General features: G+C 45.3%; 1 protein-coding gene across 1 annotated transcript in view; it reads right to left on the minus strand.

Moving 5' to 3' along the window:
* MYO9A (myosin IXA) overlaps window positions 1–15,429 on the minus strand; it is a gene marked incomplete at its 5' end in the record, with an annotated part of 21,111 nt that extends 5,682 nt beyond the window's left edge. Inside the window, 13 exons of the mRNA XM_010016615.1 lie at window positions 57–162; window positions 491–619; window positions 1,168–1,360; window positions 3,529–3,590; window positions 4,911–5,022; window positions 5,720–5,767; window positions 6,727–6,915; window positions 7,597–7,713; window positions 8,593–8,816; window positions 9,391–9,548; window positions 9,941–10,053; window positions 14,626–14,838; window positions 15,348–15,429. Coding sequence (XP_010014917.1) covers window positions 57–162; window positions 491–619; window positions 1,168–1,360; window positions 3,529–3,590; window positions 4,911–5,022; window positions 5,720–5,767; window positions 6,727–6,915; window positions 7,597–7,713; window positions 8,593–8,816; window positions 9,391–9,548; window positions 9,941–10,053; window positions 14,626–14,838; window positions 15,348–15,429 — 1,746 coding nt within the window. The remainder of the gene's footprint in view (window positions 1–56; window positions 163–490; window positions 620–1,167; window positions 1,361–3,528; window positions 3,591–4,910; window positions 5,023–5,719; window positions 5,768–6,726; window positions 6,916–7,596; window positions 7,714–8,592; window positions 8,817–9,390; window positions 9,549–9,940; window positions 10,054–14,625; window positions 14,839–15,347) is intronic.
* Between the last annotated feature and the right edge of the window lie 334 nt (window positions 15,430–15,763).

Below are 15,763 nucleotides of genomic sequence, written 5' to 3' on the forward strand. Positions count from 1 at the left end.
GCCCACCTTCTTTCGATCTTAGTGATTTCAGTATGAAGGATACCTGCTCAACGTACCTCACCAGGTGGAAGATGAGACGCTCCAAGGTGCTGAGATGCGTGCGGGAGAGCTGGTCGATGACTGAATACACTCCCCGTACAGTCTCCTTCCTCTCCTGGAGGCCTGCAGAGGAAGCAGCAGTGTTTAGAGGCAGCTTCTACTTCTTCCTCCTATTTAAAATGACATCTTCTTAACACTTACTTACTTTCGATACTTAAAAGATGGATCTGCTGGCTAATGGTTTGGGTTGAAATCTGCTGAAACATGATGCAAATGTGTGCCACCAAAGGTGAGACTGAACTGCTTGTGGCTTCTTGTAAAAAACCCAGACTGTGAAACCCAGTAAATGTAATTTGGCAAAACTAGCTGGTTTGGGCCCAAAGACTAAATAAAAAGTTAGGCCACACTTTCCCTCTGCCAAGGGAATGGGATACCAAAGGAGGGTCCTTACCCATCGCCCGCAGAAACTCCTCATAGAGTTCGAAGGTCATGAGAGGGTTGGGCAGATCTCGGAGCCACTGCTTGAACACACTGGCTATGACGTGGATGTTGTAGTCATCTAAATTCACATTATCAATGTCTGGGTTTGACAACAGATTGAGGAAGAAGAAAAAAACAAGAGGCAACGATTGATATGAAGCCATTAGTGAAGCCAGGGGGTTGGACTAGGTGACCATTAAAGGTCCCTTCCAACCCAAACCATTCTATGACAAGCTACTCCTCTACAATAAAAATGTTTGTTTGCCACCCCAAAACCAGACTGTGTTCAATGGCAAGAAACCCAGCACCTGATTTCAGCTCTACATGTTAAAATCAGAGAGAAACGCATTTTCCAGGGCAAGGAACCTTGGGTTGAACCAGGATTTCTTTTCTTGCTGGCATCGATTGCTACAGTGTAAGTAAGGCAGTGTTTTCCCTCAACCAGAATTACTTTTTTTCAGGTACTGCACCCAAAAAGCATGAGCTGGTGACTTGAGTTTTGTTGGAGATGTGAAAGCACCACTTGCACAGGAAAGAAGGCAGGACCACTCCCTTGTTTCATCCTGATGAAGCATTCCATCTTCCTCACATCCAGCCTTGCTGTTGCAGAGACTTTTCTCCCTGCATGTTTTTTCCCCATCTGTTTACCTGTATCGAGTCCTTGCCGCAGCTCCTTGATCTTGTTGGTGGACCCTGATTTTCTGTAAATGCCCTCTGTGTACAGCCCGTGCATTTCGATGTAGTTGATGAGCTTCTCCACCAGCACCGGCACTGCCCGCTCCTCACTGGTCAAGCGGGAAAGCTCCACACCGAACTGCCGAGATGACAGCTCGGGGTCATACTGAGGAGGAAAAGGGAAAAAAGTGGTCTAAAATCCTTCCAGGAAGCAATGCTGGTGCAGCGCTCGGATCCGGCTGCCCTTCAGGCTTCTTCAGCCGATCCAGGTGATGTGCAAGTCAGTCTATTGAAGGACAGCCAGCAATTACGTCTTGAAATGCTATGGTGGTCTCTGGGCATGCACCTGAAATCATAAAACTTTGGATCTTCTTTCTTTAACCACCCAACTGTGGTGTATTCTCAGCCTGGCAGAGCCAATGCAGCCAGGCATGGTCCTCCTCCACCTCCTGCCTCTCTGGCATCATCTCCGGGAATGATTTCACTCCCCAAAGAGGGTGCACAAAGCAGAACAAGTAAATCTGAATCTTGAGGACTTAGATCAACTCGCAGCATTGGCAATTACAAAATGTCTGTGAACAAACATGATGCTAAAATAAGAGCATGAAAACTCCATCTACATCTGCTAGGAAAGACCCTTTTGCTGGCTGCAAACACTCACTGGAGATTGGGTAACTGGCACATTCCAATTTGGACAAAGTCCTCCTGCATGGGAGATTCTGAGTGGGAAAATTCAAAAGACCAAGTGAAATATTAACACAAATGCCTGGTGCCAGCAAGAGGAATGTGAAATGGTATATGCTGCAACCCATTCATCAGCAAGATGGTGGTGACCATGACCCAGGTCATGGCTGCCCTTATAATCACTCCTGCATCTTTGCTTTCCCCATTCAGGCTCATCCTTTCACTGATCTGCCAACCTTATGAGATGATGTGGGGAAGATGCCCACACTGTTTCCTGTTTTAGGGAAAAAAATCCCACCCCAGGAACACCTGGTCTCAGCTACCAGTTGAAATTCATCACCTGCTGCTCAAACATGATGCCATGTACTGCTTTACTCAAAGTGGGCAGCGCGGAGATGAAGCATGGGTGAAAGCAATTCCATGGTCATAGAGAGAGATGAAACTGGCGTTTGCTCAAGTTCACCACAGATCCAGTCTGGGACAAGGCTAACAGTTACAAAATCAACCGTTGCCAGAAAATAAAGACCTCTTTCTCAAAGCATAAGAGAGGGTTTGTGGCTCCCCGTCACTGAAAACAACATTAAAAATGTTAACCCACCAAGCACAGACAAGCCAGAGCCTTCCTAGAGAAGGAACTCCAACCACCCAGGGGGAAGGCTACAGTGAACTTGCTTCCTTGGGTACAGCACAAAAACTTCCTTGTGCAGAGATACCCCAAGAAACGAGATAAGTCCAAGCACCTCTGAGTTTCTCCCCCCAAAGTAATCAGAGATCTCACTGAACTGCCCAGATTTTAGAGCAGAAACTCATATGAGGTGTTCCCAGCTTTTGCAGAAATACTCCCAGAAAGGGAAGGAGTACAGCAAAAATACTATATATATTCAAAATACAAGTATATTCACATATATATATGTTCAATGTATACATTAAGCTTATTTCTTGGGAAAAATATAATCATGCAGCCTTATGAAGGCTGTTTTTCCTCAAGGAGCCTCACAAGAAGCTGACAAAGCTTTGCACACATTATTATCCTGGCTGTATTATCATTCTTTTGGGCACAAAATAAACTATTTCAAAGAAAAATCTCCACATCCTGATGGTTCACATCAGCCAGAGCGACCTGCTACATTCATTCACTGCCTTTCATATGCTTAAAACCCAGCACACAATACTTAATTCCTCTCTAAGGAGGATGGCAAGTGCTTGAGCACTTCCTTGCTCAGCTGTTGCACTGCCGCTGTTTGGAGGCTGTGCTGTGAGCCTCAACAGGGACCAGCTGGGTTAAGAATAACACCTATTTCCAAGAATAATCCTACATTTAAGGATAACCCTCCATTTCCAAGTCCTGTAAGCTGAAGGACAGCTTTCTATGATTCAGTGTGGTTAAAAGGCAGGTAACATCACTGCATAATCTGCTTCATGATAGGGCAGATATATAGTGACGCACCGCTGCATTAGTGCCCATGCAAACACCAAAGTGCCAGTTGGAGAGATCTTCAGGGATCTCTAGTACAAGCTCCTGCTTGAAGGAGGGTTATTGCCAGTATTATATCAAGTTCTGTGCCTGCAAACATTTTTTATACAAGCTTGGGCTCACCATCTGAAAGAAAATGAAAGATGATGAAAAGAAAAGGAATGAGAGACATTTACCTTTTTGGAGCACTTGGTTGTGGTTTTAAGACAGCACTTCTTGTGACAAGCATATTTACATACTGCAATGAAGAAAAGAAGGATTTAATAATCCAAAAAGTCAGATCACTAGAAAAATATTAACTAACATGAATTGAGTAGCTCCTCGCAGGACCAGAAGGTCAAAAGCATGTTGAATTTGCAGTTTCCAGGGGGCAAATCTATATTAGATCCACTCTAACAAACAGAAATAAATGAATTTTAAAAGTCCCATATTTCAGTCCTTGAAACATTAAAACCCCTCTGATAAATCAACTTGGAAAATAATCATGAGTCACTCTGAGTTATCAGAAATAGAATCCCAGACTGGTTTGGGTTGGAAGGGACCTTAAGATCATCCAGTTCCAACCCCTGCCAGAGGCAGAGACACCTTCTATTAGAGCAGGGTGCTCCAAGCCCCTGTGTCCAACCTAGCCTTGAACACTGCCAGGGATGGGGCAGCCACTGCTCTGGACACCCTGTGCCAGCGCCTCACCACACTCACAGGGAAGAACTTCTGCCTAATGTCTAACTTGAACTTCCCCTGTTGCAGTTTGAAACCACCACCCCTTGTCCTATCGCTACAGTCCCTGATGAAGAGTCCCTCTCCAGCATCCTTGTGACCCCCTTCAGATACTGGAAGGCTGCTCTAATGTCTCCACGCAGCTTCTCTTCTCCAGGCTGAACAGCCTCAATTTCCTCAGCCTGTCTCCATACAGGAGCTGCTCCAACCCCTGATCATCCTTGTGGCCTCCTCTGGACTTGCTCCAACAAAATACCCTCACAGAGGTTGGAAGTAGCACCTAATCTGTATTCTTCCTTTTCTGAGCTTCAGCTTGAAATACGCAGGGTTGATACTTTCAGCTTAATCACAGAAATGTTGGAAAATCCAAAGCAATGGATCGTTTTTTCCCATTGATCCTCCTCCATTTTCCTGAGCTCCCCAGAAATTCATGTGCCTGGAGGCCAAATAGGCTAAACCAGATGAATTCACTGTGGTCATGAGACTTACAGGCATCCTATGGGCTGAAGTTGCAGGGCACGTTTGCCCTACCTGACTCCACCATCCTTCTTACCGTGACAAATATGGTTTGACCCTATGGGATGACCATAGGACCTTATGGGATAAGATGTGTAACATGCAAAGCTCGTCCCTGCAAAACCATGAGGACTGGAAGGGCTGCTGGGATGGACTTACTAGTTGACTTCAAAAAGTCTTAATATCTGTCCCAAAAGATCTTTTAATGTGAAAAAACACAAATTATTTGAGAGCTGGAAGAAAGCGCAGCAAACACCTTTAAAAATGCAGAAGCTCATCACTGTGATACAAACTCATGAAAACAGACCAAAGAGAGCGTGCTTACATTTACAAACAGAAGCCCTGTCCATTATCCAGATCAAGGAGGAACAATATTCACAGTATGTGGGGATGCTGTACTGGGTCGCCTTAAAAATGTGACCGTTGTGCTCTTCCACCTGCAATGATAAAGGCTGGGTGATGATTAAAAGGAGATGCATGCTTAGTGTGCTGCAAAACGAGGAGATGAACATGGTCAGCTCGCCACATTTTAGCTGTTATTTGCTTTTATTTGCTATTTTTATATTCTTTTCGGCCCAATAACCCCACAGGCAACCCAAACACACATCCAGCCGTTATGGGAACTGAACCATCACACAAGCAAGTGAGAAATGGTGTTTGACTGAGGTTGGCTGGTCAACTTCTTCATGTTAAGAAGATTCTTCCATGCATCCATGGCCCCTTTTTGCTTTGCATTTGCATCCTTCCTAATGCTATCAGATCCTTTAGGAAAAAAGGAGATGTAATCTCCTACTTCTCTGATATTAGAGATGTAAACCACACATTGTAAGTTTATGCGGAAACCTAGAACAATACTTTCTGTTTTGCTCTGACTTCTTCTATAGTAACTCTTGACATTATGTTTACTGTCTTGACTGATGTGGGATGGGTTTGCAGAGAACAACCTACAGTGACCCTTGATCAAACAAAACGCATCCACCCCTGTCCACCTTTCTAGCACATCCTTTCACAGCTGCATGTTCATTACAGTGTGATGTTCAGATCTCAGCATAGGATGTGTCATGAGCTGGTCTCTTATAGCTAGCTCATCATTCTGGCCACAAGGACATTAATTTTTTAATGTGCTCAACTCACCACATCTGCTTCCTTTTTTCTTCTCTTTTTTCGTTCTGTTTTTGGCACCTGGTATTAGAAAGAGATTTAAGTGTATTTAGGGCCAATTTCCCCAGGTAAAGTGTACAAAGGGCTCGTATCTCATGTTGCTCACTGCTTTCCACCCCATTCTCCAGTGCACCTGCAGCCCCAGGAGAGTCACTCTAGAAAACCCTCCTATGGATCACCCTGTTTTCAGAAATCCCCTGGACAAATGTCCTCATCTTCATCCCAGAGCTGAGATTAGCTGCTGCTCTAGCTCCAAGTCCTGCAGCAGTAACCTGATCTCCCATCTCATGCAAGACACCTGAGAAGAATGCAGCACAGCAATGTAGCCACAGCTGATGCTCACTCTGCTCTGAAGAAAACCTGCCTGGAGAGGAGCCTGGGGTGGACTTGAAGCAAAAGAGCCAGAAGATGGGGTATTTGTACAATAAACACCATCTCCCAAGCCCAGCCTGAGACCCCACGGCTGTCCTCTCAGGCAACACAGAGCAGAAAGTGAGGAGATCAGGAGATCACACTACAAGCTCTGACTGTACTAAAACCTATACCTAGACGCTGAGGACAGCCACTGCCCATGTCCCCTTCTTCTGCAACCCAACCAATGGTGATGTGGTCACTTGGAAGAGGTCAGGAGACCAGGAAGGCTTGTATCTCTTTCACTTTACCTCAAAGATTGGACAAAATCCCCCAAAACTGAAAAAAGAAGCACCAGGAATTGCCTTTCCGACCATCCATAGATGGTTGCAGCTTTACCCTGGAGACAATATCTACACATTGGCATTTGCCAAAGCCCAGCTCAGCCCTGATGTGAACTGGGTTTGCTGAGCCCACTGAAACGCAACCAATGAATCACCCTTATGTTGTCCACCTCAGCTTAAAGTAGAGGAGAAGACAACACTGGTTCCCATGTGTCTACAGGGAGCACAACCCCATGGAAAGACAGTTCCCAAATCTTCAAGTGGCTTAAGAAAAGTACTAACTACCTTTACCGCAGTGTAGTCCAGGGGTTTGTACTCTATCATGTATTCATCCAGGAAGACTTTGAAAGTATTGACCCAGACTTTAACTGGAGACTCACTCCAGTCCCTCTGCTCAAGTCTCATGGTCTTCTCCAGAATCTGCTCGAATAAGGCGTAGAGGTCCTTATAGCGGATGCTTTTCCCATCATCCATCTTTTAAGGGAACAGAAGCAAAAAGAGAAGTGATTTTTATACAGCCCAGATTGCCTCTTAACCTTTAGACAATCATATCAGCCTGCCCAGCTTCCAACCACTCGGGGAAGGTCCGAAGGAAAGGACCTTCCTGAAAAGAAGGAAAATCGGATCACCTAAGAGAGTTGTTTCATGACCTCTGGAAGGGTGGCTTCTCAATGTGCAGAGCAAGAGGATGTTAAGTGTCAGACCAAGTCTTAAAGGGAACTTTTCATGCAATCTGGGCAATAAAATAGCTGGTTTTGATCACTGTGATCATGAGCCATAGCAATCATTGCTCAAATTCAGAAGCAGCAGAAGAGAAGAGGTACACATTCCTCAGATGTCTCCACCTCTTATAAATGTAACACAAAGGCTTCCAGACACTTTGGGTTGCAGAGTGCATTGACTTACTGTCATCTCCCGTTTGAATGTAATGAGGAGATCAGAAATCTCTACACAACATGTGTCAAGAGCTGGCTAAAGAGTAAGAGTTAGTCCAGATTTACAGCTCATGGGACTGAATATAAAGGAAGAGCATCCATCCTTTGGGATAAGCAAACCAGGAAGGGATGGCTCAGCAACGTCTCCACCTCCAGGAGGACACAGAGCGTCTCATTTTTCCTGGAGGTGGAAGTTCTTACCCGTCAACTGGTCACTTACTGCCAACGCCGAGGAGTAAAAGCTGAAGATGTTCTGTCGGAATTCCTTCAGCGCTTTCTTGAACACAACATCCACGAGTGTGTCCTTCTTGCTGTCCTCATTATCCAGTTCATTCATCTGGGAAACCAAAGGGGTTTATTCACCCATGCCACTTGTGCTGCAGCAGAGCACTGTGTGAGATAAAGCAGCTGCTCAGCCACAGGCAGATGACGTTAATAATGATTACAATGTGGTTTCTCCTACATGCAAACTAGAAACATGAGCATTTCCCTGCAGCCATCAACTCCTGCCCTCTGAGATCACCCATTTCTGATGTGGGGCAGCCCAAAGCAATGGAGGCACTGAAGTGTGCCACCTTCTCTCACAAGTCTGCCCTGGTGCACGCAGTGCACCCTAGATGAATTATTAGTATTGCAGTTCTGGTGTCCTCAACAGAAGAAGGACATGGAACTTTTGGAGCAAGTCCAGAGGAGGCCACAAAGATGATCAGGGGCTGGAGCACCTCCAATATGAAGACAGGCTGAGAACATTGGGGCTGTTCAGCTTGGAGAAGAGAAGCTGCGTGGAGACCTCAGAGCAGCTTCCAGTGTCTGAAGGGGGCCACAAGGATGCTGGAGAGGGATTTTTCATCAGGGACCATAGTGATAGGACAAGGTGTGATGGGTTTAAACTGAAACAAGATGAGTTCAGGTTAGATCTAAGGAAGAAGTTCTTCCCTGTGAGGGTGCTGAGGTGCTGGCACAGGGTGCCCAGAGAAGCTGTGGCTGCCCCATTCCTGGCAGTGTTCAAGGCCAGGTCAGACAGAGCCTTAGGTGACATGTTCTAGTGGAAGGTATCCCTGCCCATGGAAGGGGGGTTGGAACTGGATTAGCTATAAGGTCCTTTCCAACCCAAACCATTCGGATTCTACTGCTTCCCCCAGGATAATTCTGGCTTTTTTGCCTCCATCTGCTCTTTGAGTTCTCTAAAGATTTAGCTGGAGCATTAAGGAGTTACCTTTTTCAGGAGAAACTCATCCATGCTCTTCAAGTCGCTAGCGCTGGTTATGATCTGCAGTGAGTCATTCTGCCACTGCACGGGTTCCAGAGCCACGTTGCTGATCTTGACGCTGCGCTTGCGTTTCACTTTGGGAGAGGGCTCTTTGTTCTCCTTGAACTCCCGTCGGTAGATACCAGCCAGCTCAGGGCTCCGCGGGGGGGTCAGGTGGTGAGGACCCAACTCTACGGGTGATAATCACAAAGGGGGACAGACATCGAAGAGTAGATGAAAGAGAATTCTACCACTAAACCAGGGAGATGGGCATTGGTGCAAACCTGGGGAGGGGAAAAGCACTGTGTGGTACTCATAGGAAGATTACATCTCATTTCTCCTTTGGTTATTTCCTCCATCAAGAGGTGAAACATCTGTCCATGTCCAGACAGCTGCCAGGAGGATTAGTGACATGGAATTCTCCTAGGACCTGTTCTGGATCCCACCCTTTAACCTACTTGCCATCATTTTGGGTTGTCACTGTCCATGAATTCAAGAGACATGAACTAGCATGGACATTCAATTTGTGCAGCTTCTCAAATAATTTTCCTAAAGCAGCCTCAGCTAGACCACACCACCATACATGATACTCCCATTACAGATACCCTATAGATAAACCAGCCTTCCTCCTTTCTACATCTTTGCCCAAGCCCCTACATTTTGCAGCCTAAAGCCAGGTTTACACTAGTTTTTCCCTCTGCCATGAGACCAGACACAGTTTCTCTGCTCCTTACACCATCAGCACCATGCCACCCCACCACTTACCTTCACTAAGCTGCAAACCAGCAATGACCTCCCTGCCAGGGGCTTCTTGCTCCACGTACAGCTCCAGTAGCTCAGACTGGGTAGCAAGCTTCTCCCGTGAGGTCTTCTTCTCCCCCTGCTTTCCCTTCACCCAGAACCTCATCTTGGCTCGCTGAGGCCTGGAAATAAGTTGTGGAAAGAGGAACTGTGTTAACTAGGAAATGTCCTTCTACCTAAAACTACCCCAAATGTCCCGACCTTCATGGTGTTTGAGGAGGAGCTAAATACAAACAACTTCTACCAGGAAAACCAGGCAACTTGTCCTCAGGAAAGGCAAGAAACTTGAGCTTCATGCATGCAACTGGGTGGTTTGGGATGGGACATCGGGCCCATGTCAGGACAACAGGATGTGTTTTCTAATTGGGCATGTCTACAGCCATGTAGGAAAGGTGGGACGAGTAACAACTTTGGCTGGCGGAGCTCCAAAGGAGCCAGGGTGGTTCAGCAAGGTGATGGAGAGCAAGAATGAAACAGGAGGGACTCATCTCCCGTCTCCAGCCATGTTTCCTACCTCCCATCTGAAGCCAGGCTCTTCTGTGTGGCCACCAGCTTCCCGATCTCCCCCTGAGACATGGTTTTGTGAAGTTTCGTCTGGCCTTCCCCCGCGGCAAATCGCTGCACTGTCTGTAACAAGTCCAAGCATGAAGCGTTTAAAAATGGGACAGCTCTTCGGGTGTCACCTGTTTTTTAGTTTGTCCCAGAAAAAATAAGGTATTTCACGTTTAAGTCTTTATTTAAGAGTGGGTTGGAACCAGATGATCTTAAGGTCCTGGGTATTTCATGTTTAAGTCTTTATTTAAGAGGGGGTTGGAACCAGATGATCTTAAGGTCCTTTCCAACCCTAATTATTCTATGATTCTATGATCTCTACCTGTCTAATGGTGAAAACCTGCAGTCCTGTTGAGCTAGCTACTAGAGAGATCTTTTCATGACTCCTAAGAAAGAAAAGCATTTCCCTTGTTCCAACTCTACACTGAGATCCAACCTTCTTTTTCCTTGAGCCACCAATGATGAAAATTGGGGCGCACCAAGCCATGGGTCCTCATCACTCAGCCTGCACAACCACTCCACCATTGTGGTCTGGGCAGCCCAACTCTTCATCCCAGAAGAGCCATGTTAGCCATGAAAAAGTGATTTGTGGTGTTCCCAGCTCCAAAGGCACCTTCAACCACATGGATCTGTCCCAGCAGAGCTTCCTCTTCCAAGTTTTGTTGAGGACTTTACAGAAAAGCCCACCAAAGTCTTTGCGCTAAAGTCAAGTCAAAATGAACCCTCTAGAAATAAGAGATTTTCAAGTTCAACACAAAGGATCTCTGCTTTGGCCAACACGTAAATGCCCTGGGATCATTTTGAAGGGTGAAATGAATTTGCAATAATTCAACCTAACAGGATTCCATGAAACAGCCCAGAAATAGTTTTGATGTATTTAAAAAATATAGCCATTTTTGTTCTTTTTTTTTTCCCAACTGTAGCTATGATTTCAGAGTTGCCCTTCTGGAGGAAAGACTTTCAGCATGAGGAAATCAGGTTGTATGAAAGGATTCAGGAGATGACAGTCAAATATCTCCTGTAGCTGAATGTCTCAGCTGAACGCAATGTGGGTTTTCTTTTATGAAAAATATTGAAAATAAAATGATATAAAATATGGACCACGGGGAAGTCACATATCCCAGATTTACTCTTTCTCAACGTTTCATTTTTCATCCCTGGACTAAACTGTCTACCAGTCAGGAGATGGCAGCACATAAGGCAGACTTGCCACTGGGAAAGAAAGAAACTGCCTAAACCAACAGTTTCTTCCTTCTGCTTTTATGTTCAGGTGATGATCCACATAAATAGTGGATGGATACTGGAAAACAACCCTTAAAACCATAAAAGTTATTATAATCCAGCCCAAACTTATTACTTGCTTTTCAAAATCACCTGTATAAATATTTGCCCCTGAAGACATAGTTTTGTTCTTCAGTAATTTCAACCTCTTAATCAATTTCAATGCTTTGGTTTTTGGGTTTTTAAAAATATTTTGTGGGGGCATTTACTCCCTTTTTTAGTATTTCAAAGCCAGTTAAAGCACACTGGTATGTGCTGACATTGGCCTTACACGGATGTGAAACCTTCTTAGATGTCAAGACGAGCCTCTGCACCAGAAAATCCCAGACATGGAACACCACAAAGCATCACATATGGGTAAATGACAATAGCTGGGGGTCTGAAGTTGTTCCTTGGGTGAAGAAGAGACCAAGAGCAACCTCTGTTTCAGCCACCCATGCTAGCAAGAAAGAACTATGGCCAAGTGACTTGTCCGAGCAGGCAGCAGTACTACATGCTGCACTGAAGAGCTTCCTAAAGTGTGATGCTGCTCTGAATGGCTTAGGAAAAGAGATCTTCTTTCACTGCTGGCTCTTCAGGCATCCTTGGGGTCAGTGGTGACAGTTACTTTGGATGGATTTTTGCCAGTTGGTGGCTTTAGTATGGAGCAAAATGACTGCTTCATTATCCAGGTGCTTCTCTCTAAGAGCCTCTGTCAAAGGAGGCTACATTCAGAAGGTATTTGTGTTGTGGTTTCTCAAACCAAGGCTTTCCATTTATCCACTGCAGGAAAGCTCTCCAGGCTTAGGTGCAAAACTGAAGGGGTGTTAATATGCGCTGACCTCAGCCAGGAGCTATTCCTCCCCCTTGGACCTGTCTAACAGCAAGGTAGATTAATCCTCAGCTATTCACTAGCTAAAAAACTCAACCAACCTTTGAAGGCTTGGTTTTGTCAGGAAGCCCTTTAGCCTTAAAGGTACCCTGGAGTCAAGTGTACTTTCAGCAGCCATCTTATATGCTGGTGCACCTTGGGTTTCAGCTCTGGCTGAAGATGCACTTGGTCTTTGCTGCTGTGGGATACCTCAGACTTAGGAAAGGAGCATCAGTTTTTGGTGGACCTCTACTTACCAGATGGTGATATACAATCATTAACTTGATGGTCAAGAAACTAATGGGCAAACCAGGCAGGTTCTCACCCAGTGCAGCTGGTGAGCCATCACATGCTCAGCTTCACAAGGTTTCATGAGATCTCTCTTTCATCCATCCAGCAGCCCTTGGCCACTGAGCAGAGCATTAAGAGAGGCTTTTTTTGGAAAGTCACAGCTGGGGGGTAGAAGCTGTATGAATAAGCTACTGAGTAGCACAAAAACCAGCCTATGCATGGTCACTGCCTGACTCGTCTTCATGTGAACATCACAAGACACAACGAATGTGTCTACAGAGATACCAACCTACTTGAGTTTGTATCCAAACCAACATGCACCAGCATTGCTCTATCATAGGCTGTTCCCAAGCAACACCCAACCAGCCTCTGCTAATGAATATGAATAAGTAGTCCCTAAATTTTGCTACTTGTGGCAATCCTGGCTCAGAAAAGCCAAAAGCCAAAGGGCTGGTCCCAAACCTGCAATACAGAATACAGATGGAAACACTGTACATGTTGTCACGACATACAGACATAGGGTATTGCTGAGCACACGACTTCATGGGTAGCATTTGCTAGAAAGCAAAACTCAGCTACACACAAGGTGAAAGTGCCGACCACCAGTTAGAGCTAGTGATGGAGAGCAGGGAAGAAGAGGATACAGGAGAGATGAGAAACAGCTATTACTACTACTACTTGCATGCGATGAGAGCTGTTAAACCAGGTGAGCAGAGTCCCAAGGAGCATTTCCAATGAGCCATGTTCCCCCCAAGGATGGAGTTTGCCAAGCACCAGCCCAGCACCTTTCGCATCCCAGCAGGAAAGATTTCTACAGTTAAAAAAGCCCTTCGTAAGAGGGCAGCCTCCAGGAAAACAGCACAGCATTCCAGATATGACGCAGCTTCTTGGCCAGGGCTTTGGCCAGGCTTTTCACTACATAAAACTCTCCCTTTCCTGACCTACGAGCAGGGAGAAGTGCAAAGATGCAGCCAAGCGATCTTGGTTCACAGAGCTGTGTCGTTCAATCAGGTTTTGAGTATTCCTGGCTCAAAATCCCTGGAAATTTGTCAAAAGCAACTTTAAAAATTCATGGAATTTGTAAATATCTGCCCTTTTCCAATGATGAAATTATCCTGGGAAAAAAACGATCCTTTATAATAAAAGCTGCTAACAGAAAAGTCACAAAAAGCCCTCCTTGGCCATCTGCCTTTCTTGGAAAAGCAGATTTCAGGATCACACAAGATGTTTGCCAGACCCACAGCAATGCTGTAGCATAAAATACATCATTGACTTCAGTTTTCCTGCTTTTCTTCAGTTTCATACTCAGCTCCACATCCTGCCCCGTAGCTGGAGTGGAAGAGCAAGGCAGCTCTACTCAACTCTTCACTTGCTCTTAGGGCAGGAGACAACTCCTGGTGTTTGTACCACTTCTATGGGAACATCTCAACCACCTCAGGAAAAAAACAGGAGTTGGCTGGAAGCTGTTGGCCTCTCCACTCCTGAAACCTGTCAGCTCATGAAAGGCAGCTTATCTGGGCAGGAGATTAAGCCTGAGATGCAAATGCTCTGCAGTGCAGGCTCATGTAGCATGGACCTGCCAAGGGACACCAGTTACTGAGCTTGAAAAAGCCAGGAAGGTAGGTCTGGTTTTAAAAACCCCAACGTTTCATTCTCACTATATTTTTATTGCCCAGTTTGCATGGTTTTGCCTTCTTTAAGACATCATCTGCCATCATTACTCCAATAATTGAGGACTGAATAATCATAGGATACTGTAGCTAAAGATACTAAATCAAAAGTAATAGAAAGTGCAAGATTCATACAGTTTTCTTTGCTGTCTGTTGCTTTTTTGGACAATATTTGATTGGATCTTTTCTATGGATGTGTGTAGATCATTTTTAGAGTAAAAGGATCCTGGGGGGACTTTGCTATTGAGGTTAAAAAAAACCCAAGAAAGAAATAGGTAGCTGTGCAGTACAAGTTGCAACGCTCCAGGAAAGGTGTAGAATCATAGCTGATACCCAATCAAGCCAGAAAACACCGCAATGGCCAAGAAATGCAAATGATTTCCCCATGTCACATCCTTGTCAGCTGTGTTCGCCCAGTTTACCCATCTACAGCATCCTTGGGAGTGGGAGAAGAAGCAGTGGAGGGATCAGTGCAGCTAAGATTAGCAAAGAAAGGCTCCCGCAGCTCCACTTGCTCCCTTATTCCATTTCCCACACCACGCTGATAAAAATTACCATTTCGGAGTCACTGTAACAGGCCTGGCCCAGGCGGGCTGCAGGCACCGCCCCGGCATGAGGAGGTTGCTCAGAGGAGAGAAGGAACTCAAAATAGCCACCGCAATCATCTTCCTCCGTATCCCCCTCCCCATCAGCAAAAGTACCTCTAGTCAAGAAATCGGAGCGCGTCCGCGCCATGCGGGCTTTCTTTTTATGGGTCGGTCTGGGAACCTGCTTGACCAAAGGATAAAAAAAACAACAAAAAGAGGGTTTTAAAATAAAAAGGAGATTCTAGTGATGTTTGGCATCATAGCGTAGCCCTAAGACATCTCTAAGTGACACTGCAGCCCATGGAGGGGACACAATATTATTATATCTAGTGCAAAAAAGGACCAGGGAAGACAGGAACCAAGACAGCACAGTGAAAATGGACAATCATGGATGTTACTCAAAAGTATGTTAAACCAAACCAAGACAAGACTGTGTTGGACAGTGTTTGCCATCAGGACTGTGAGATCCTTTTCATCCAGAGCTGCTACGCACTAATGTCATGAGGGCTTTTTATTTTTCAGAGAAGGTGTGAAGGTTGCCATACTGTGATATCCCCCTTCCCTATGTCTAGCAGCCCTTGTGCTAATTTATAGTCCACTTCTTCAAAGCTTTTGAGAGAAAACTAGCAGAATAAGGTTTTTCTCCCCCTTTCTTCAAATAAAAGAGAAAACAAACAAGCCACAACTTACCTCTCCTTTGCCAGACCCCGGAATCTTAAACGGCTTCCTGACTAGTTCACCCTTGGAAAGGCATTGATGATTTGCTTCTCTGCTGAAACACAACACAACAGAGGTGTTTCACCTTCTCCTAAACACCTTCCCACCACCCCAGCCCAGCTCACAGGAGTGTGCAAGTGCACAGCCCAAGCAACCGAGACCAACTTGCAAGTTTGAGGTCATGGGGGTTTGGAATCACTTTTAATTCTTCAGGATTTGAGTTAATATCAAAGGACAAGATGGCATGAAGTTCTGCCTGCAAACTCTACCCATCACGGTGGTTATGGATAGTACCTTTTCACTTCTGGATTTTCAAATGTGATTGTTGCAGAATAAAAAGTAAATTACAGGAGTTTTTAATATTTATTTATTTATTAATCTATATATAT

This window comes from Nestor notabilis, unplaced genomic scaffold (genome assembly GCF_000696875.1).
Source record: "Nestor notabilis isolate BGI_N333 unplaced genomic scaffold, ASM69687v1 scaffold26136, whole genome shotgun sequence".
Lineage (NCBI taxonomy): Eukaryota > Metazoa > Chordata > Aves > Psittaciformes > Psittacidae > Nestor > Nestor notabilis.